Here is a 24,198-nt window from a genome sequence, read left to right as displayed (position 1 = left end):
GTATTTGCATTCAATTTTTCTTTTCTTATGTTTCTGCTTGTAGTGACTTTTAACTCCAGTGGGAAACTGGACTAAATCGTACGTGTAATATTTTTCTGCTTCGGCAAAGTCATTTGACTTACATAAACAAGCACTGAGTAGAGTGGGAATATTTTTAAAGGTCAAATCATAAAACTGTAAACTCCAGAGGGAATTATCTCTAGGGAGTTATATCGGCTGTACCACTCCCCGTATGAAAACTTAATTGATGTCACTTGGTTGAAATTATTATCTCTTGAGTTGTAAGTTGATATGACGTTATGTAAGATAACAGAGTAAAATGCATTTTTCGGATCAGATGTTAAGCTCTGCTTGTAGTATCACAATTGGTCATTGTAAAAAATGATTATTATGTCACAAACAGAGGATTATGATGTCAGGTGGGGAATAAGTGCAGAAGCAGATAAATTCTTAAGAAACAACAGCGATTCTGTTTTCATGCACTGTCTTCAGAAAGAAAGAATGAGAAAGAAAAAAAAATGTACAGGGAAATATAGTGCACAGAAGAACACTTGTTTCCAAATAAGTTATTTCATAAACTTTTCCATAAGGTGACAGCTGTTTTTTCAAGCACCGCATTCTGTTCTCCGTTACATCAGTGCAAATCTAGAGGAACTGCATTTGAATTGTTGTTGTTTGGGAGTGACATCAGGGTAACTGAGAGTAAAATTTGGCTTTAATACATTTTCTCAGAAACAGAAACCATTTATTCCCCTCAAAATAGAGAAGGGGGAATTACCACACATCATATGACATCATGTATCGTTCAACACTTTGGAAGAAAAACGGAGAGCAAGATTTGTTTGAAGTCTGAGATGTTGTGTTTTTTTCCTCTTCTCCTCTTTCCAATTTGCACAATTTATTGGGAACCCCCCCTTTTCTGAAGCACAATACAGACCTTTTGGGCACAGGGGAGCTCTCTTAACAGTTGGTTTTGCCATCATAATAAACTCTTTAAGGACACTAATTCTAAGCTTCAGCACACCTCCCTGTCATTAGCAACATAAGGCAAGTAGTTTCAGGGATGCTTAACAGCAGCTAAAATGGACTGTTTGGAACAAAATTAGATTTGGTAAACTTAGGTCTGAGGTGGAAAATTGCCTTAAATAGGTAAATACTGGCCTTGTATCAGCTTTGTCGGCAGTGTCATGTAAATTCACCTTTCTGAAGCCACCAGGCTTTTCATACCTTTGTCCTGTGGTAGGGGAGGAGGAAGTGAGATTTCAGCTTCTAAAAGCAAGTGACAAGCAGCTTCAGAACCTAAACACTAACACATCAACCTGCTGGCTTCATTTGTATTCAACAGATGCCTTGCTTTTTCCCCCTCGCTGCCTAGTCTGTACCAATCAGTATAAACAATAGATTTTTTTTGTCTTTATGAACATATTCTTGTTCTGTTTCACTTGAAGGTGGAGATAAAACATGTAAGGAAAAATAAAAAATAAAAAGGAGGAATGTAACCTTCATAGACACATATTTATATTTTTTAAAATTACTATGTAAAGCATCAAGAAATACTCTGGAATTTGGCCTAGAGATTCATGAAATCAGTATAAGAGGCATATAAGCTTTATACAGAGAGAAGAAAAAAAAAAAAAAAAGAAAGAAAACCTGAAGGATCCATCTGTGAGATATTTTGAAATGCCAGGGAAAATGAAGAAGGCTAATTATGCTAATTTTATATTACACTTGTATACAACATGTATTGTCTCTAACTATATGTATATATAGGGTGTGCCGGCTTGAGTCCAATCTCTTTTCCATGATTGTTTTGGTATAGCATAAAGTATGTTGTGATTACACTATTTTGCATGTACAGAATACCTGGCTTATTAATATATATATATCCTTTCTAGTTTGATCAGAAGACACCAAGGTGTTGATAAGTAGCTAATTCTGGTCCAGAATTAAGAATTTATATTATCATGGGAAATATTTGTTGGCAGTACCAGCATCTTTGTCTTTCCTTCTCTTCTGGTACAGGGCCTGGCTCTGAAAGAGCAGAAAGATGTTACACAGTGTCAGCAGATCTCCATTATCGTATGACCTCCAACAGGGTGTCAGGCTGCACTCCTCCCCACATCTGGCCATGTGTTTCCTTTATTACGTTTACCACTGCCATTGAACTGCTCCAGGGAGCTCTGAGTGCTGAAACTGCATCTTCAGCTACTTGGAGAGAAGAGATAGACTGCAACTGCTCAGACTTTGGTCTGAGTACTCTCAGTTTTGGTACTCTCTGCTTGCATATATAAATATTGAGATAGCAAAATATTGTATATTTGAAATATTTTTAGAATGCCTAAGAGCAAAATCAAACAATCAATCAATCAAACAAACAAAAAATCTTAGTTTTCAATTATTTTCCTACAGAATTGCTCTAATGGTATGTGTGTGTGCATGTGTTCAAGCTACATTTGAATTTTCACAGGCAAGATTTACATGACTGACAGGTTCAGCTCCATTCTAACTTTGTTTTGGATTTTAAGACTTCATGAGACAGAAGGAATCTTTCTTTCCTGTGTCTTTTACCTGCCTAAAATATCATGGACTGTGATGTCAGAGAACAAATAAGAGAACAATGTAGTGGAAAGATTCTCTGAAATAGTTACAAATTCAAACCAGAGAAGGGATAATGTTCCCCTCCCTGTCTGAAACCCCTATTCACTGGGGATTCAGAAGGGGAAAGACAGAGTTAGTTAGTGCTTTTTTAGAGTCTGTTTTTCTTTGAATCCCCCCTCCCCTTTCCTTCTAGCACACACTTTCACATATTGCTGACTCTAAATGCATTCACAGAGGTCAAATTATTGAAAGTTCAACCAAGTTTTCCTAGGCTATCACAGTTTACTTACCATTCCCAGTTTCTGCAGAGTTGTGATTAAATAGCTATCAGTTTTGGCATCTGAAGCCATAAGCTGACTCTTTAGCCCCTATGTTTTGTGTGATATTGTTTGATCTTCCAAAGATGATTTCTACCCACAGACTCTATTCAACAAAATCAGACTTCTAATTTGTCTATGAAAAAAACATCCTCATTAAAAAGTTTTTCAGTCTAGAAAGTCAAATAGGGCAGTTATATGAAGATGACAGCCAGTGGTTAGAGTTTTGTTGCTTTTATGTCTATGTCATATACTAACAAACCACTCAGCACAAGAAGGAACAACAACAAAAAAATAAAAAATAAAAAAGGAAAAAAAAAAAGGAAAGAAAAAAAAAAAATGTCCAGATCATACAATGATAATAGCAGATGTTGCATACGCTTTCATTTTGCGGTTTGTGCATATGACTCTGCTGCAATTCACCTGGGCTATTTAAAAGCCTGTGATGAATGGGTGGCACACAAGATAGTGTTGTGTCTTTCAAGTCTTTGACAGTTGGCAGTAAAGGTTACTAAGCAAAATTACATAGGGCCAAAAGGTTGGCTATGATGGATCCCAGATACAATAGAACTGGGGATTTTCTGTATACCAAATGATAAGGAGGGACTTCTAGGGCTGACAGGAAGGACTTGTGTACTATGACAAATGAAGAGGTAAGGATGCAATTGTTGGCATAGTACGTGAGAAAAAGAGGATCAATTTCTTGTCATCTTAATGTCTTAGTGTGTGGCCCTGAGCAAATCCCTAAGGATCAGACCTTGAAAGGTGTATGGGGAGTCTATACATGCAAATCAGAACATAAAGAGATTTTCAAAGACAAGTATGAACTTCTGAAAAACATATTTTGATATCGATCTACATCTTTCTAAGGGCTTATTTTTCGTAGTTACAACAGTTATTTGAGTTTTTTTTTTTTGCAGGAAAATAGGTATTGTTAGTTGTTCAAATTCTGTAGAAAATGTGGGTGATAAAAGTTGAAGTTGGATATAAATGCTAAAGTAACTGAATCTGTAAGACATTTATATATAATACACCTTGCAAGCTGGTTCTTCAGCCAGGACAGGACTGTTTTATTATCTATCTTCTCAGAGATCCACCAACTATTAAATTTATTATTTGTTAATCTGTTATTTGTTAATCTGTTATATGTAAACCTGTTATTTGTGAGGAGGCCTTCCGGCTTGGTTACAATTCCCTCAACAAAGTTCAAAATGTCAGGCCTGGAAGGAGCCAAAAGTTTCAGGGTTGCTGTTGCTTTGTTTTCCCCTTTGTAATTACTTTTCTTAAATTGGCTTTTCTCTGAAGAATTAGAACGTCATATCTTTCTTTGCATTTCCCTCATCCCTTGTAAAAAACAAAACAAAACAAAAAAAAACATATGTCCTTGTTAGTATTTCCTCAGTGAAGGCCCAACAGCCAATAAACATAAGAAATCAGAGGGACGGAAGTAGCTGTGTTTGAAAGGTAACAGACTTGGAAATTTTGCTCATTTTGGATGAGTACCCCAGAGCTAATCCATTGGAAACAGAAGCTACTGCACCACACCATGAGTTGGGAAAAAATAAGCTCTTCGTTACTCTTATTAATGCCACATGCTTGGCACTTAAAGCAGGTTTCTTACTATGGCTCTGGGTATCATAGTTCACATACATTTGAATATGAAGATGAACATCAGGCAGTTGAGGCCAAGGAAATAGAGAAGTTTTGTTTAAGTTTGAAGAGCAATCTGCAAATGCTGCTGTTCAGACAGGCGTATAACCTGTCTACAGAACAGGATGCAAAGAATATTTTTGAAGAATTTGATGAGGTGTTTAATAGACCTGAAAGTATTGTGAATAAAACACATCATACTGATACAGATCCTATTATGCTGCCAAAAGAACAAACATCACATATAGTACAGTCTCATTAGTCCTGAGAAATGAAGGAAAAGTTGATTGTGACAAGACAGTAAGATGCAGTGTTACTGAGAGAAGACAGATACTAACTGGCTTGGTTAACAACCTGATCACATGCAATAATAAAAAAGTTACAGATTTGTGTAGATTCAGGAGATTCGAATAAAGCTACCAAATGCAATGTAGCCCAGGGGAGCACTGGGGATTGACATGTCTAGACTTCTAAGAACAAGAATATTCCCAGATCTAGATGCAAGCCAGTGATTTTAGCAAATTTAGCTTGATAAAATGTTAAAATCTACACCTTCAGCTCCCTTTTTGCTGGTGCATTTTTAAGTAATTTTGCTCTGTAATTGCTTCAGAACTTAAAAACTGCCAGTTCACAGAACTTTAAAGCCTTTAAGATCCAGGTGGAAACAGTGATTTGTAACCTCTTGAGCTAGTTTGATAATCATCACCACTGTTAAAGACAAATAAATAAATAAATCCAACCCAATAAATCCAGTTAGGTCTGAATATCACAAGCATTTTTCATCACCATATAGACCTTTTACAGCTTTCTTCTTTTTTCTTGATTTTTTTTTTCTTCCATATGAAAGGAAGAAGAGCACCTACATTACGTACTATGTCAAGTAGACTCCTGGTTTCGATTCTTGTCTGATATCAGCACTTTCACTTAAAGATAAAGCTTCAACACATGTTGCCTTCAGAAGTGAGGCCAATATCTGAAGTTCCTCTCCATTGCTGCTTACTCAGCTTTTCTCCAGTACTAGTTCACATTTTTTTCATCTCCATGAGCTGGCATATGCACTGAGTCTGCATGAAAAGCAACCCCTTTCATATTCCCACAAAGATTATTTTTAAACAATCTTTTTTATATTTTTTCTGGAATGTCCCCACAAAAAAAAAGTCTGTAACATCCCAAATGAAAGAGTGGAAGTCTGTGACATGAAAGCAAAATGTGGCATCTGAGGTCTGGATCTTCTTAAATGGAATTTTGCTTCTGAATTCAGAGTATTTTGATACTGCACCCTGAGCCTCTCACACATCACATGACAAATGCATTTATTTATAATTGAGCTCTAGGTTAAAGCTGTTCTTGGACCAATAATTATTCAGTTATTCTAAAGTGTGTTACAGGTATCATTATGTATACAACTGGAGCAATTTCAAAAGGACCCTTTGCAGAATTGTAAATATTCTGATTATCAAGCAACTCACCTACTACAGGAGAAAATAGCAGGGAGTCTATATGAGTTAGGATTTCACATTTCCTACAGGAGTGTGTTCTCTAGGGAGGTTTTTAGCAATCAGATACCCTCTAAAAGGCTGTTGGGGATTTTTTATTTTTTAATCTGATGTTATCCAGAAATTGCACAATGAAACCAAGAAATCTTTCTCTTAAATATTACAAAGCTAGTACTGCCAATCGAAAACAGATTCTGGCTATTCCTTTGCAGTTCTGAGAAGTACCTGATTACATTGATATAAACAAGTAATGACTCATCTAAGACACAGGAAACAATTCTGAAAACATAAGTACATTTTTAAAGCATACTAAAGACTTTCTTAGAGCAGTTAAGCTTTCAAGAGCTTCTAAGTATAAAAATCACAGAAGCAACAAGAAGATTTGAAGTAATCATGAGTCAAGTAAGGCTATTTCTGACTAATGAGAAGCTCCAAGTAATGCCAATTTATAAGTGACTGAAAGAATAATTCTGCATGGATGGTCAACAGTGAAAGCCCAGTCACATCCAAGTAGAAGTTTTTATAGGATCTATCAATGTGAAGTTGTTGCACCAGGCAGTATAGGCAGTATAAAAATCTCCAAATTATAGTGCCACACAGCATGAGACCAGAAATGTTACACAGAACCCACAAGTGCCTATCCAGATTTTGGAAAGTAAAACACTGTATAGAATGTCATATAAATGCCATTACAGAAAACAAAAATAAAGTCTGGAACAGCTATGGGAAATGATGCAGAACTGTTGTTTCTTCTGAACTCATTGAGTAACAATGGAATAATTAAACTAATGTGATCTTCTTTTCTTAAGGGGAGAAGGATATTATTTAAAGAACCAGGGAAAGTTGGGATTTTACTTTTTCCCTCTCTCCAAACTGAGTAGTTAGATCACTTTCAAAAGACCAAAGGAAAAAAGGTGAATAGTTTGTCATTTGAAAGTGAGTTGTTGCCCACCCTGAATTCCCAGAGTTGAGGTTTCTGGCACTTGCCGTAGGCATGTAGGCCAAATCATTCCTTCCAAGCAGAGCCCAGTTTCGCCTTGGCAGAAGCAACATATGGCAATGGGCGTCTTTGAGATATAAAGCCTCTTCAAGCACCACTGAAGTGCTGCTATTGCCCCTCTCCTTTTAAGGGGGTGTAGCATATGCTAGCCTGACTAGCTGATTAGCACTACTTAGAGCTAAATAGCAGGAGGACGACCCACAGGGTCAGTTTTTACCCTTCTCTGTGTCTTTGGACTGGCATATCCCACAGAGGAAAGCAAAATGTGAGCAGCCTCACTTACAAAGGATGCAAAGAGATAGCATCTCTCATCCTTTTTAACATCATTCTCTATTTTATCTCTCAAAATGCAATCTTAGATAAGTTAGTACTCATTGTATCTAATCCATATGTTTCTGGGCAAAATATATGTTGGCTGGGGACCATGCTTTATTTATTTGGTTGCTGGAAAGTAGCCTGGAGTGTTACACATTCAGTTTACATTAGAAAGATACAATTTTAGCTTCTTACTTTCTTTTCCTTATTAAAAAAAAAAAAAAAAAAAAAAAAAAGTAGTTGATCCTTTATCCTTTATGCAACTAGAAGTACATTGAGTGTAACAACATCATTGTAAGATGATGTGCTTTATAAAGTCCTGAATATGGTGTATCTTTTGTGTTTTGTTTCTGATTGTTTGCTGCACACAAAAGGATAATTCATTAGGCCAATTCTTCAAATAATCTCAAAGTGACATGAATTCCTTTGCAGAGTGTGTGTAGCAAGTAATCCATGGAAAACAGACAGGCGTCTCTTGTCATTTTGGAGCTCTAATCCACTGCCTGGAGCATGAAAATGCTCAGGATAACAAGTGTGGGAATGACCAAAATCAACATTATTTTTGGATTATATTTTCTTAACAATGCTGCTGATCAATGGAATTGCTGAATCTGGCAGATACAATGCCACAGGATTAATGAATTAAGCTCAAGAAGCAGAAGAATTTGTTAAAGAGGAGAAGGGAAAAGCCCCTTCTTTTCCACTGGTGTGTGAATATTAAGGACTGAAAGCAGCAATGCCAGAATAAAATTCTGCTTTACCATAGCACCAAGCCTTGTTCTGCACGAGCCTTTACATTTTAATTAGAACCATACTGACACCCGCATTTGCAACTATGAACTTCAGCTTCAAAGTTAAGAATATTTCCTAGACACTGGCTTACTAACTGGGTTTGAGCACAGAAAAGAGATGCCATGTTCTGTAAAAATTCTGTTCTGTGCAGTGTGATCCCCTTTGGTGGGACTAGATAACTGGTTTTCAACCCACAGTAAATAGTGGTGAAAGGAAGGAAGAGATGTCATCCAAATACGGCAGACGCTCTCACCTAAAGCACTCACAGAGTTTTTCTTCTGGAAAAGCACAGAGCAAAATAAATAGGGGGCACCTATTTATTATTAAAAGTTTTGCACTTTTCTGTCCATATTGCATTAGGAATGCAATGAGCTGTATATATCAATGTAGGACTACTTTTCAAATTGCATGTTAAATTGATATTCAGCACAGCACAGTAAATGTAATAAACCATCACTGTCTAAAAGGGTTTTGATGTGTGGGTGGGGACAGTTTAAGTTTGCTTACGTGTTTGTATTCACAGCTCCATAACATTTAGAAAAAGGTACTTTGTGTCCCCTCTGGTTTAAACAAACAAAAAACATTATCTGGTTTCATTGTGTAAAAAAATATAGCACTAAAATATTCAGAGTACTAGGAATTGGAAGGTTTGGAATGTTTTTAACTTATAAGAATGCTTCAGAGAATCCTCCAGTGTAATTTATAAGCCCCTCTAGACCTGTACGTGTCTTGAACTGATTGTTGAAGTAGGCTTTACCAGGAATTTCTTTTGCTGAATTGTAGTAGTGCAGGAGGTGGGGAGGGCGGGAGGGTTAGCACAACCTTCCCTAACAAGGCTTTAAAAGCTTCAGCGGTGAAGTTATGCTGATGGAAGACTTTGTTACTTGTTTTTAACTGGGAGCAACATGAAGAGGATTATGTTATGGGCAGGAGATGTTATTTATGTGGGTAGCAACACTGTGGCTTGTGTTTTTAAAGGGTGGGGGGAGGAGGGACAGGACAGGACATCTTTTAATTGGAGCTGTAAAATGAAAAAATAATAATAATAGCAATACTATTAATAACGATGATAGTAATGATACTACTACTACTAATAATAACAGGAACACAACCCCCTGGACACGGCATAAAATAGATCGTGCAATTTACAGCTCCGTGCCTTTCCCAAGCTCGGTGGAGGATTCTGATCCCTCCTCTAATCTCAGCCGCGATGGTTTTTGTTGTTGTTTTTCTTTTCTTTTCTTTTCTTCCTTCCCCCCCCCCTCCATTTGCATGTGTGGTGTGACAGCAGGGAAGGGGGAGCGGGGGGGGGATCGAGCTTTCCTGCTCTCCCATTGTCAGCTGCACCCAGCTCGGGGAGAGCCGGTGTCCCCCCCCCCTCCCCGGTGCCTCCCTCCATGTGCGCGGGGACCCGCCCGCCGTGCGGGGAACGGGGCGCCCGCCCGCCAGCACCGCCACGGCCCCGGCCCGGCCCCGGCCCCGGCCCCTGCCCCCGACCCGCACCGCCCGCCGCCGCCTCTCGCATCATGCCGCCCCCCCGCCCGGCCGCCACTCGCTCCCGGGGGCTGCCTCTTTTTCCGGCCCGCGGCGTGTGCGTGAGAGGGGCTTGAAGTTGCCCCGGAGGCGGCGGAGAGGAGGAGGAGGAATAGGAATAGGAGGAGGGGGGCCGGGGTTGCTGGCGGCGGGGCGCGGCGGGGCGCGGAGCCCACCCCCATCACCTGTTACCTCCGCTCCCCAGGTTGCCTGAAGTTCCCCGGCGGAGCCCGGCAGGACGGGGAGAGCCGCGGCTCCGGCTCGCAGGGACCCTCCAGTGGCTGCCGCAGCATGGGCTGGCTCAGGGGGATTGCCTTGCTTTCCTTGGGAGTATTACTAGCAGGAAGAGTGAACTGCCAGCATGTGAAGAACAACGTGCCGAGGCTCAAATTATCCTATAAAGGTAAGCCTGTTGTTCTCTCTTATTCTCCGTTTTCCTCAAAACCTCTCCTTCTCGCCCCTCACCTTCCCCTCCCCCCCCAACCCCCCCTACACCTTCCTCCCGAGTCTTCCTTATCTTCCGAAGGGGAAAGTGGCATGAGGAGAAATTTCTGAGAAAAATACTTTAAAAAGCCACTCTGTGCTACGGTCGGTACCACGCAGTTTAAACATAGACAAAGAGTTAGTTGCATTTGTAGACAAGGGCTCGGGATCGTGCTGATCCGGGGAAGAGTCTTTCCAGTCTTGTGCTATTTCATCGGACTTTACTCTTTAAAACGATGAGACGTGTTTGACCACCCAGCTAATCCCCCCCCCCCCCCCCCCTCGTTCTGGGCATGTAGTGCTGCCACAGTACCGGATCTCTTTCAAACAGCGTGGAATAAGTGAAGATTTATATTTTCCTTTATTTAGGCATGAAGTGGTTAATTTTCAAGTCATGAATATTCAGTTTGTACAAATCTGACAATCAGATGCCTAACATAAGCAGTAGATGGTGGGTTTGCCAAGAAACTATAAACTGAAAGAAACAGATCAGTCCAGAAAAGGAGGAAAGGACTGTTATGCACTAGAAAATACTGCCTATGGATGCAGTGCAATTTATTTGAGCTGAGGTTGTTTTCGGTATAGTCTGATGCATGTCATTAAAAATCACAAGGAAGGTATAACTGAAGAAAGAGCTCTGAGATTACGTTTATGTTGGAAATTGTGTAATGCTACTCACACTGCAACTGTCAGTAATTAACTTTTGTATAATAGTGCCTGTATTAAAGGAGGACTCTGAAATAGGCAGACTCCTTTTCTTTATCAGCATAGCTCCTCTATACATATATTTTCAGGAGAAATCACAAAGTATGGAGAATATGTAACTGGGGAAGAAGTTTAAAATGTAGGAGCTGTTTTATTTGTATTATTGCTAAAAAGAATGCGTTTGTGTATGTGTGTGTGCATGTGTGTGTATGTACATGTTTCTCTCTGAAGAGCTCCCTTCTCATAATTCTCAGATTATAGAAGGCTGGAAGAAGGAGCAGCAACTATCCTTCTGAAGGAAGGGAGGAAAAGTAACACACCATTTCTATAGTGAAAAAAGAGAATGTGTGTGTGCATGCCCGGTCATAGATGTCAATCTCAGTTTACAGTATAGTGTCAATACATCTCTTGCCAGTAGAAATATTTTTTTTTTTTTTTTCCATCTTTCATATGCTGTAAATGAAACAGAGAAAAGTCCTCTCTGAGACAAGGCAGATGTCATTTTCACACTTCAGATTAAAAAGAAAAAAATTAAACACCTGCAAAACTTGGATGCATTGTTATGAAAAAATACCTGTGTGGGGCTTTATTAAGGAACACATATATGCACATTTTTTGTGTGTTTAGACATGAGAAGATTCATATGAAAAGAACAGTTTAAGGTGTTCATTCATTTGGTTTTCGTAAGAAAAGTCATTTCTATTTTACAAAATTGATTCTTTTGAATAATGTAGTCTGAAGAAAACTTCTACCATAACTACATGTCATGTCAAAAGTCATTAAAAACCTCTTAATAGCTTCCAAACTTTCACAATCATACTGAAACTCAGATTAGTATAGAGAAGCATAAATCCTATAAAAAATGTCCTGTAAATGGTTTTAATGGCTAATTAATTATTGTTTATTATTTTTCACTTTTTAAAGTTTATTGATGGCTCAAGTTCTCTACCCCTGCTTATACTGGCTAATCTCACAGCAACTAATTTCAAAGGATGGCCAAATATGCCTGACAGTGACTTGATTATTTTTTTTCCTGATGCTACTGTATCCATGTGCAGTTTATCAACATTTTGCTACTCTGCTTATTGGTTGTTTTCCAGCTCAGCTCTTTCTGCAAGAAAGGATCTAATTTTCATTTCTTAAATGTATCAGACACCAAACTTTAATATATAGTCAGTCCTATGTGTACAAAACAAGAAACAAAAGGGAGCATTGACACTGTTTTTATGACTGATAGGTCACTGTAAAAAGATAGTGAGTTTAAATGCTGAGCAACCCTGCTTCCTAACCAGCAAAGAAAGTAAATGCGTACTTAACTCAAAGCAGGTTAAAGTAAAGTCTGAAGACTTGCAGGAATTCACACTCTGCCCTTTGATTTGTATGTGTACTTAATCATAAATTTTGCTTCAGAAGTGTGTAACCCTAAAAATCAAATCAGATTCTTCATGTGCTTAATGTTAAGTACCAGTGTAAATGCTTGGCCAGGTCAAGAGGAACATGCTGCATGTGCTGCTACATTGATCCCTAAGTATGGGGATATCATTATTAGTCAGGGGAAACTAAGCCTTATCAGCTGGTGCTTTTCGAGACAAATTTTCCTTTCATCATTGTGCACAGATAAATAGTTTGCATAGGAGCAGCCTTAAGAGATGAAGGTATTGAAAACGTGTCTTTTAGGCACTGACTGAATTACTTTACATGCTAATACGCATCTCCCAGGATATACCTCGCTGCTGTATGATTATGTGATACTACATGATTCACCTCTAGTCAAACTGTTTACAATTAGAAGATGCTACCCAGTTACTTACTCGTTCTGCCTCTCCATAAAGAGCAGTGGTAAAACAAACTCATAATATTGAAAAGAATATGTAAAGGTAAAAAGATTGACCCAAGTGACTTCTCTTTTCAGTGGCTGTCATTGTGCTTTGTTTTAACATGCATGCTTGTCTTTTTGCTTAAACCTTGGAGCTAATTGTCAGCGCTTTATTTCAAAAGAAAAGCAAGGATATATTTTAACTTCTTGTTTTTCTCAACTAATTAGATGTCAAACATGGTTAAAAAGCTCAGGCTTTTGCTTTAAAAGTTAGTGAAATGAGTCATGAAGGGTTAAAGCCCTGCCAACCTTGATTTCCTATGGTCACTTGTTTTCAAAGGTCCAGTATTAGCTCTGCCATTTCCCAGGTTGCTGGACAGAAATTTTGGTTAACTCCCATTTTCGCTTCCTCTTAACTTCACGTCACTCAGTCTTGCAGCAGATTAGAAGCATCCTACAGGGTACGTTGTGGATAGGAAGAGGAAGGGAAAGTGTATAAATACATATATTAAGGCCTCATCTGCGGTCTGAAAAGGTTCTTTCTGTTTATTGTAAAACAGAGCTCTGGTTATTTGGTTTATATCACCTTGATTTTGGTGACGTATTAAAGGAAGGAAATTTGAGGGGCTCATTAGGGAAATCCTTGTCCAGATGAGATCTGTGGTGAAACTCCTGTTCAGTAGCATCAGGGCTTTTGCTTTGTGCGTTTTAAAGTTTCCATCCATATTCCTTTTAGAGCACAGATTGGAAAGGTTTAACATAGGTGATACCTGTCTCCTTATTTCAAAGAGAACTAATATGATTAATTCTTCCGATCCAAAGTTTATTGACGTCAATAAGTTCTGGATCATAGTCTCAGCATAGTAATAAAATAAAAAAAAAGCTGTAAAACTGAAAGCTCAGCCAAGCCCTTCAACATCTGAGCTCCTCTTTTTATGTCCTTCAAAGATTTTGTCTTAATTATAAAATAACAAGAAATGTAATTTTTGGTATGTCCAAAGTAGAAGAATCTTTTCTTAAAGATTTTTTATTTTTTTTTAAATCTCACTGGCTTGAGTTTCCATATCAGCTGTAAGTCACTGTGTCGCCAGGTCACAGATTCTGCTCAGAAAACTTCTATTGCACACAGAGTTCTCAGAAAGTTGGTGATCAAGTTGAGTGTGCAAAGTTTAAAACAATAAATATAGCCTTAACTCCAGATGGATTTCTTGTATCATCTGTTGTCTCCTATTTTCTTTTGCTGTCCTCTGTATGGAGGGGCAATGTCACAAACAGAGACAAAACCAGCAACACTAACCTTTAAATATAAACATATAAGCCCAAAGAAATAGCGAGTTTCCATTAACAATTCCTTGATTTATAGATTTTTCCTAAGACAACCTCCATTTTTGTCTCCATATGAGTAAATCTTGTGAACCCAACTTTCTCAAATCCATCTGTTGCGTCCTATTTCTCTATTGAAAATTACTAAATGCTGTAAGTATGTTTTGTAAGAGTACATGTGTGGTTCTTCTTTGTTATTGTTGCTCAATTGGATACATATTACTTGAGAACAAGTAAGTGGAAAAGCATTGCGCACAGATTTAGCTCTATTACTCCCTGGCTCCAGTTCAAACCATATTAAAAATAAGTGTTTTGTTTAAAGTTGGAGTGATAGTGAGAACTACTCTGTCCTTGAAGTGCAGTTGATTTACAATTTCATGTGATGGATTTTTATACGGATGAAATCCTGGCCCTAGTGAGAGCAATGGCAAAGCTTCTGTCTGACTCAATCAGTGCAACATGCTGTGACGAGGGAGGAATGACACTGCACTGAATTACCTGTATGTATGTTAGTGTAAATATGATACTTGGTTTGTAGTTTGTTGACCTAGTTGGGTTGTAGCTGATGACCTGCTGGCGGTTTTGATTGTGGTTTTTCCTTTCAATCAAACTCTATAACTCACAATTCAATAACTCCACAAATATTGGGAAAGCAGGCCAGGCTTGGAGAAGGAAAGGGAGAAATATCAGCAATACAGGCTGTCTCTCTTGAACTGGGACCACTGTTAGAATTTGTCTCAGGTTTCAAGGTACCTGCTTAAAAAGCCTTTTGCTTAGACTGAGGGAAAAGCCTCTCCAACATGCTTGAAAAGGAAATGAAGGGCTGTCTAGATTTGGGAAGAAGACCAGGAAGCAAGGCAAGCAGGTGACGTTGACAGTTGAGAGGTGCAGGATTGTCACGTTCCTCAGCTTCCAGCCTTTCTGCATGGTGTTTCTGCATGCTCCGCTGCTCTCTGTCCTTGCCATCAGCTCAGTTCACTCTGGAGGCAATGAAGACGTCAGATGCAGTCACAGATTCCTCAGCTTTTTTTTTTTTTTTTTTTTCCCTGTAAATGTTGAGAATTTCAGAGAAGCTCTGCATATTGCTCTTCCTGATGTTGGTTGAGTGGGATCTTCACAAGACCTGAGGACTGTCAGAAGAGACCATAGGACAACCCAAATGTATCCCATGTGCCTCTGTCATGTCCTATATGCTGACAGAAGGGAGAAGCTGATAAAGAAAATGCCTAAGCTCAGATCTTGCCTATATAGGGAAATTTTCAGCTTGCTAATTAGTGCCTGAGACATGCAGAGTAATTGGAACAAGGAGGGTGAAAACCTAGCCCAACATTTTCATTTTGTGTTTCCAACTTTCCCATTTAATTCCAGTGGAAAAAGTGGTTTCTGAATTACAGGGCCTTCTGAATTACTTCTCTTTTCTGAGAAGCTGAGGTTCTCTGTAATTATTTGTGCTGTATGGATTACCAATGACTGACATATTCATGAAAGGTGGTGCTGTATTGACAGAAAATGAAGCACAGCTCTTTAGCTCTGTACAAGGTGTACAGCTCTTACCCTTGCATTTTTATGATAGCTTCTTTACAACTCTCACCTGGAAAAAAAAAATAAAAAATTAATCGTTTACAATTTCACTGACTTCAGTGGATCTCCTGTAAGTGAATTCTGCCTTAAAATCTGCTTCTGTGCTTGAAGTCTTTTAGATCAGGACTGAAGTACCTATCTGTTTGCTCAGGGCTTATTTAGGTGTGCATTTATTCCATAACAATTTGACAAAATAATATTTAAAATAAGAAACCCAGTTTTTGCAGGTTGCTACAATACAAATGGCTTATATATGATAATCTCTCCTGCATGTGCATTTGTATGTACAAAAAGCATTATCAAACTGCTTCCGAGAAGAAACCACTAAATGATTTGTATTTTAAATTCTTTCTTTTTGCTTGGAAGTGTTTTTTTTTTTTTGTTTTTTTTTTTTTTTTTTCAGGTTTTATTTAATGTATTGTTGTACTCTGATCCTTCTAATATGGTTTTGGTTTGATTAATCACTGATCCTGCATATGAGTTTTAATGCCCACAGCTGCTATTAGGGAGACATCATTTTATTTACTTCTGGGCCACAGGCTTTTTCTCTTACATGCACACCTGGAAGACTGCAATGGAAGCACAAGTAATACAAAGTTACTTCAATGTTTTGAACATTTTCTACATCACCTGGAGCCTGGTTTGACCCTAAATCTGAAAGAAAATCAGATCTTTACCTGGGGCGGTGCCTAAGTGACTGAGAAGGAAACAAATTCTTCTAAGTGGTGTCAATGTGACATTTTCCAGTTGTTTGAAAGCTAAAAAGGATAAAATTGTTTTCAGGCTCCCACACACTTATTTTTTAAGCAAATGTGTGGGGTGGACCCTGGCATCTCCATGTCAAAATTTTAAATAGAAGTTCTGTAGCTTGTCCTGGTGCACTTGTTAATTAAGGTTACATGGGAAATTTGCTGCTGGTGTTGTGCTGGGTCTGGTGGGCGATTCAGCGAATTCCTTCCCTTGCAGGATTAAAGCTCCCTTCAGGAATGTCTGCAAGTTCACGGTCCTCCCACATAAAGCCTTCATATAGGTTAGCTGCTCTCTTGCAGTAACAGCTGTGAATGGTGAGAATAACTGTGGATAGTACATTTACTTGACTTTTCCTATTTTTTTTTCCAAGGGGGACAGTGCCTCAATGTACAAGAGAAAGGGATAGCCACAGCTGTTGAGAGCATCAAAAATCTTAAGAGCGCTGTAGCCTTTCTCCTGCGCAGTAGGAGGTTCTCTGTGGTGTCTTTCTCTTTCTTTTTGACTGACTATGTCAGTCATGTTAGGCTCTTGTTACTGTCAATGGGAGGAGAGGGGTACCTCCAGAGAGCTTATCTTGAGTTAGGCAGGCTGAATGAGACTTTAAGGACGCTCATCGCTCTTCAGTGACTGGAAAAGAAATTAAGCTCCTTGTTCATTCATTTAGATTCTTTCTTTCTGTGAGGATATCAAAAGAAGGTGCCAATTAAATGCTACAGAAGAATTTAGGCTGTGTCCCGAAATCAAAACTACCTAATTAAAGAATCTGTCTAAATGAGTATTTAAATTTGTGTTAAAATCCAACTGCTAAAACCTATGTATGCCCTCCATGTCTGTGATCTGGAGATTGCCTAGATCTATCTAACTTTCAGTCACAGCAAGAAATATACAGTACTGCCAAATTCTTCATTGTTCTGAAAACAATTCACTAACTTACATCTCACATTTCCCATATCTCTCCTCCTTAATAAGCTCATTCCAAATCCAGTGACACATGGACACATGCTGGAAGTGACTGTCTGGGGCTGCAGAGCTTTACTAATTTAATAGCTTAATCATTCAGAGCTTTCTATATGCTGTCCCCTGACCAGCTCTGTTACTTTCTGAAGGTTTCTACTTTTAAATAAAAACTGTTTTCAAGACCCAATTTTGTATAAGTTGGTTTGTACATAAATATACATGTGCATATGTACAACTGAAAAGACAGGTGTCTGGACCCTGTCTCCCATTTTTCAGCTGACCTATTTCATTAGTGAGAGAGCCTAATTTAGGCTCATTTCTAAAAATTCTGAATAGTTGACTTACACTTTGGGGGATTCTTTTCTCACCTTGGTGATTACAGGTTCCCCTTCATCTAGGCAGGTCTACAGCAATCTCTGCAATGTGTGAGCACTAGTCTACTTTGAGTCACATCTAGTTTTCATCCTTTACTGTTTGATAACAAAATACAGCAAAGTCAGAAGCTTTTGCCATTCTTCTAATGTTTTAAAATTTTTTGACATTTGTTTGGCTTCCTGCTTATCTCTGGAGCTGAATGTTGCAGAAACTTTAGAAGTGAGCAGTCAAATAAAATTCTTGTCTCATAAATATTTTTGTGCAAAGTTGGATCTTGTGGGGAACTATCCAAGGAATGAAGCAGTTATTTGTTTTCATCTAACCTTTGGAAGAAGGAAAAAGAAAAATCTCCTTTACTCTCCACTCTAATGAAGTACATGTATAAAGCTCATGTTGGTTCTAACGGCCCCTCTTGGCTCCTTTTGAAATTCCAGCCTTGTGTGAGAAAAGGACACAAAAAAGCTCTGTGAGATAATTTAAAGGACTTAGAGCTGCCTTTCAAGGGGGAGGAGTTGGTGGCCTTTTCTAGAGGCAACAGACGATAAATACAGCTCACAAGCATCCAAAAGAGCTGCATAGAGTGCAGGCTACAGCTTTCATCAGTAGCTGACACTGCAATGGCAAGAGCTAGCCTTTGCACAGATCCCACACCTGGCAAGAAACAGATTGAAGTCTCTTAACATGAAGTAAAGATGTTAATATTATGTTTACTTACTTCATGGATTTCCCAGTGCAACGTTACTACTTCTGCATGAAAATATAGTCTGAACTATATATATAGTCTCTGGTGGAGCTCTTTTTCTCCAAACACAATGGCCACAGCTGCAATGACGAGTGTTGTTCTGTAATACCTGTAGGTCAACTTGATCTCATCCCCATCATGCAGGGGGCTGTGTCATCCTCATCATGCAAGTACAAGCTCTGTGTCCTGCTAGACCCATGTGACAAATGTCAGCTCCTTTCAAGTGATGGGAGGGACATCAGAAAAGATTTTTTTTTTGTGGATCTCAGAAAGAAAACTTTACCTTCCAGGCTACTTTTTTCCCATATACCTCCCTACTACCACAGATGAACAGCTATATCTAGACTTTCTGATCTGACAGCCTTGCAAACAACAATATAAATGCATTCCTGAGGTACCTGCAAATTGCATAGTCAGGAAATTGCTTTATTTCTAAATTACTACTCTTCCAGGATGTGTCAGAGTCCATTCACCAAGAGCAAACGTAAATTCAGATGTACAGGAAGACATGATAACATTTTCAAAGAGCCCTTGTTGGCACTTATCTGAACTATCCTAAACATCAGCAGGGCAGTATTTACAGAATGTTAGCTGTGCAGTTATCAGTTTGGTAACTCTATCCCATATTGCAGTTCTAAGTATGTATCCTCAGTCATACTACTGTGCTCTAGTCATAATACTTGAAGAAATAGGCAAGCAAAAATTCATCTCATAAGAAAGGATTTAAAGATTTAGGGATTCATTAAATTTGAAAGGCAATTATATATAACTCTTGTAAAAACTATTATGAACATAAAAATAAGAATATATGTCGGAAAATTTGTTTTTCTCTGAAGTCTGGAATATATAAAATAAAATTTATATAAAGTTATCATTCTAACTGTTCATTTTTTATTGATTTGATTTTCCCTCTTTTTTTTTTTCATTTTCTTTTTGTTTTACTATATCCAGGGAACTGTAGCCTACTGAGTGAGTATTCTACGTACTTTTCTGACATCCCTTTTTCAATTTTGTGTCTTTCACCATTCTTCTAACACCCATTGCAACTTACACTCTTTACTGGACAACAGTCACACAAATTAGGAAAGCTTTGTTATCCTTACCAAGTGGAAGCTGAAGGTTAACAGAAGCTCAGCATCGTGTATGAAGGTACACAGAAAATCTGTACTGTAATAGGAATCAAAGAAAACACCACAAATGTGAAATCTTATTAATTCTTTGGCTATTAGATGATTTCTTGAGGTATTGCTTGAGGTCAGAGACTTGACATGCTTATTCAGAGCTGTAGCAGTTCTCAGAATAATCTCATTAATGTGTATATTCAAAGTTCAGTCAGAACTTAGTTTTGATCACCATACAAAGACCTTACAGGTACTTTAAACTGATTATAAAACTATATATTCACAGCCGTGTATGTGTGTGACATGAAACACATGCCTATTATCCTGAAAGTCCATCTATTTTAATGTGATTTGGGTATTCCAGATGGTTTTATACAGGAACATTTCACAATGTTTTTTGGAGTCTCCACCTCTATTTCACACTAAATACACTGTGAAGGTGATTACAGATGGCACTGTCTGAAGGAAAGGAGCCTTTGTGTTTAGTCTTTGCAGTACTGTCTACCAAAGATACGTGAAAGCTTGCAAGACCCTGGCCTAGTTCTCTGAGTTTAAGCTAGTCTTCTCCTTCTTTGTATCCTTAGCAGATAATCAAATTTAAAAGCAAAGAGTAAGATAAAGCTGTGTGTATGTGTGTGTGCACTTATCAGACAAAAATAAAAACCTTACTTCAAACACTTCCTCCCTTTTCCACTTAGTCTGAACATATCTTACCAGGCCACCGGTGTTTAATACTCCTCTGCTCCTACATGTTTATGGGCTTTCTTTCCCAAGAGATTCTGGATACTAAACCTCTATGTCTTCCCATATGCAGCCTTTTTTTAGTCTTTCCATACCCAACATGCTTTCCAACCTTCTCCAGGAGGAGGGCAGCCTTCCTCTGCCACTTGGGGAAACACACAGTAATTAGCTCAGTCACTTATAATTGCATGTCATTTCTGACTCACTCAGTGGAAAACTGTCACTTAACAGTGCTAGTTCAAACCTAATAATGACTGCTATAATAAATTCAGAAGGAGAATTCTGCATTTCTGTAAAATTCCCAGAATAAATATGAAATCACCTGTTCCTTCTATCATCATGGCCTGTGTGAAAATAAAACTAGTTGTTCATATATTCCACATACCTGATATACAGCATGTAAATATTACCTTTAGTGAATTAATTCAAGGATTATTTTTCTATGCTTTGCTTTTATACTTTTTTTTTCATACACTTATATTAGTTAATTCTTGCTTTGAATAACATTTTTCCCCACAATAAAATGCTAATTTTCATGTTATTAATTAAGAAATACACAATGAATACACAATACAAATGAATTTATTTGTATGGTTCTGATTAGTCAAAAGTCTGTGGTTTGACTTTTTAAATTAAGGTATCTTACTGAACCACTTCATACCATTTTTTGTGATCATTTTGCTGGCACTAGAAAACCTAAGCTCAGTTCCTGAAGCTGGCAAACAGATCACCAGAGACCAACACACAAAAAAAAAAATAAAAAAAAAAATCCGTTTGCTGAAGTAAAAACAAAAAAGCAAGCAAACAAACAAACAACAACAAGAACAAAAATGCAACTGTTTCATTTGCTTTCAAGGTATCAAATCTTTTGTGTACTATTATTCTACATTAGAAATTTTAAGCTATCAACAATTATCTTCATGTAAATCATATATAAGTTCATTAAATGTGTCTACTGTGTCTACAGTGGTGCAAGAGAAAAGGGAATTAGAGCATTGATACTGTTAATTGACATTGTACCAAAGGGAGTGAGGACAAGCGTGAGCAATGTACCTTCTAGTTTTTGAACGTAATTTCTATAGCTGAAACTACAAACAGCTTTTTAAAATCCATTTCTCATAACTGTCATTCTCTTAAAAACTTTTACTATCAGCATGTATGAATATGACAGACACTGAATTTTGTTTTGCTGTAGGTTCACCACCATTACTACGCATGCAAACTATTTTACCTTACGCCAGACATATGGAAGTGATCAATGCATATAAATTATATGAAGGGAGGTGAAACAGTCTAGGAAACATGTACTTGTTTCTGGTTCTAAGACACTGGAACTACACCATAAAAGGAGACTTCAGGTATTAAAACAAGTTTTCTTTGAAAATAACAACTAGTGAGTGGGTAGAATAGCAATGATTTTTTTGATAATCACCATCAAAGGACAATATTGTTCTGAGCAAGGCAATCCAGTTAGTTTTTTTGGACATCAGGGTTTAGGAAAGAATTGCTTACATGTGCAGAGGCAGACAGTGAACCTGTTGTGTGAAGAGATGAACTGTTCTGGTACCATTTTCAAGTGAGTCCATTCTGTAGGCAAGTGCTCATTAGTATTAGTCAAGAAAAAAATCAAAACAAAACAGAGTTTAACAGACAGGGCCAGGTTAAGTATCTGCTGTTCACATTCCTCCCCAGATGTCATGTTGGTGTGTCCACCATGCAGTGAATTGAATCTCGTGTGAAAAGCAGTTTTTGTTTTGTTCTGTTTTTTTTTGTTTGTTTGTTTGTTTGTTTTTTGTTTTGTTTTGTTTTGTTTTGTTTTGTTTTGTTTTGTTTTGTTTTTTGGAGGGGGGCAGGGAGGTGGTAGAGGGGAGTTATTTTGTGACTCTGACTTATCAAGGGGGTAATCAAACAATAAAAAAGCAATAGCTTAAGTCATCTCTGCTTTTCAAATCGTTTGTAAAACTATACTCCCCCAGCCCAAACCTAAGAAAATTATGCTTGTATTGTGATCAAAATGCATTCATTGTGTTCCCTAGATTTTCCAATTTTCCATTCCAATAAAGTTTCTTTTTCTAAAGTCTTTTTTTTTTTTTTTTTTTCATATTCAGTACTGCAGAGTAAGAAACTAATCTAGAGTCAGGCAGGGCTTTATTCTAAGGCATTGTCATATTTTTCATTCTGAGCTGAAAAATGACAGATCACTGGGCTTCATAAATGTGTGGAGAAGCTGTCAAAGCTCCTATTTGCATGTGAATGGTCAGCCGAGGTAGGAAGAGAGATATGTAAATAATTCTGCAGCTAGCTCCTGGCAAAGATCATTGCATTTCAAAGTGCTGTGAAAAGAAACACCATAAAACTTTAACCTATTCACAGGTATGAAAACTCCCATTCCTTAAATAGATTCGCTGCAATAATGACCACTTGGGGATAAGTGAATTTTAAAAAGCAATATCAGGTCTTCATGTCTTCCACAACTATACGTTTTCTGCTTCTTCTAATATTAAAAGGAAAAAAAAATGCTAAAAATGCTGCCCTTTCTTCCTTCATGGGGGAAAAAAAAATAATAAGATCTAAGGAGTAAGGAGGTGTAGACCTTCACGGAGAATCTGGCATAAGAGCGTCATTGGAGTGGAAGAAACATAAAGGATTCAAGTATTATTATTCTGAATTGTGCCAGTCATTATCTGACCCATGAGGCACTCAAAATAATCATTACTTGAATCTTGTTTACAAACTGCTCAGTATTTCACTATTCTTTATTGTTGCACTGCACACTTAACTAGGTAAAATAAGTGGATGTTTTGGTTTAAAACTAGATATATCCTTCAAAAATACACAGCTTTTCATGCACCCAAAAAGAAAAAAAAAAAAAAGTGAAAGTAAACAGTAGAAAAATGAGGAACACAGAGTAAAATAAAAATTAATAGGCTCTGAGCCAGTTAGTTTTCTGCATGTTTTATTGTACTTCGTGACTGCTTAGATAGAATTGGCATGTGTATATATGGAAAGAGAAAGATTTACTAAGCCATTCATGCCTGAAACAGCTCCAAAAACCGTGATTAGGCAGGAGCAAAGACTAGAAAATGTTTCCAAAGTAAAGTTCACCTTGAAAGGTGATGTGAATTATGTACCTACCCGTTAATCATGAGATAACATGGGCCTGTTGCTGTAGTTTTCTAAGTAGTAATCATTTTCCCTGATAATATTTTGTAGTTTCTATCTACTTACCTTAAAATACCATGATGTATTTCATTCAAGCTCCATAATTCAGTAAATAGTTCATGTCACCCCTGTAATCATTTATAGCACACATTTTCTTTCCCAAATAGCTTCTGTGCACTAATTTGATCTGGTTAAATTATGCTGAAAAGGACTCACAGAGACAAAGTTAAACACATTTTCATTCACTGAATTTATAAAGGGCAATTATTCAAAGACTGGGATTTGCTCAATCATGCTAATATTCCTGTAATGAAATGTGATTTGTCTTAGTATTTACCAGGAGATTAAAAACAACAACAAATAAAGACTGATTTTACAAGCTCCTACTCATGTGAGTAGTCCCACTGATTTCAATGGACATGGCACCTGTGGGGTGAAGTGCCCTTTTGAAACGTTGTATAAGTTCTTCTTCACTTGTGAAATAATAATACTACAAAACCAAACAATTGTTAGGAACGCTTGAAATTGTTGAGCTTTGTTCAATTAATGGAAAGAAACAAGGAAAAAAACTATTCAAAATATTGTTCTGTTTCCAAATTAAACAGTTTCATCCAGTAACAATCTCTCTTGATCCCACTTATATCATGCTCTAAAATACTACAAGAAGAGCTGTGAAGAGCTGTGTTTCAGTGCATCCTTATGTCCAGTGTCTCAGTCTGCTGGAGTCCTTTTTGGGATGTG

General features: G+C 37.8%; 1 protein-coding gene across 3 annotated transcripts in view; it reads left to right on the top strand.

Annotated features, from left to right (window-relative positions):
- SEMA3A (semaphorin 3A) overlaps nt 1–24,198 on the top strand; it is a 339,984-nt gene that overhangs the window by 158,021 nt on the left and 157,765 nt on the right. Inside the window, exons 1-2 of one of the 3 annotated variants that reach the window (XM_068669961.1) lie at nt 9,094–9,112; nt 9,907–10,104. In XM_068669961.1, the coding sequence (XP_068526062.1) occupies nt 9,993–10,104 (112 nt within the window). In that variant the 5' untranslated portion in view covers nt 9,094–9,112; nt 9,907–9,992. Of the gene's footprint in view, nt 1–9,093; nt 9,113–9,547; nt 9,760–9,906; nt 10,105–24,198 lie in introns of those variants that run through there. The other 2 variants (XM_068669960.1, XM_068669962.1) reach the window with 2 other exon arrangements.

The sequence above is a fragment of the Anas acuta genome, chromosome 1, assembly GCF_963932015.1.
Source record: "Anas acuta chromosome 1, bAnaAcu1.1, whole genome shotgun sequence".
In the NCBI taxonomy this organism is placed as follows: domain Eukaryota; kingdom Metazoa; phylum Chordata; class Aves; order Anseriformes; family Anatidae; genus Anas; species Anas acuta.
This window is presented reverse-complemented; position numbering and strand designations above follow the sequence as displayed.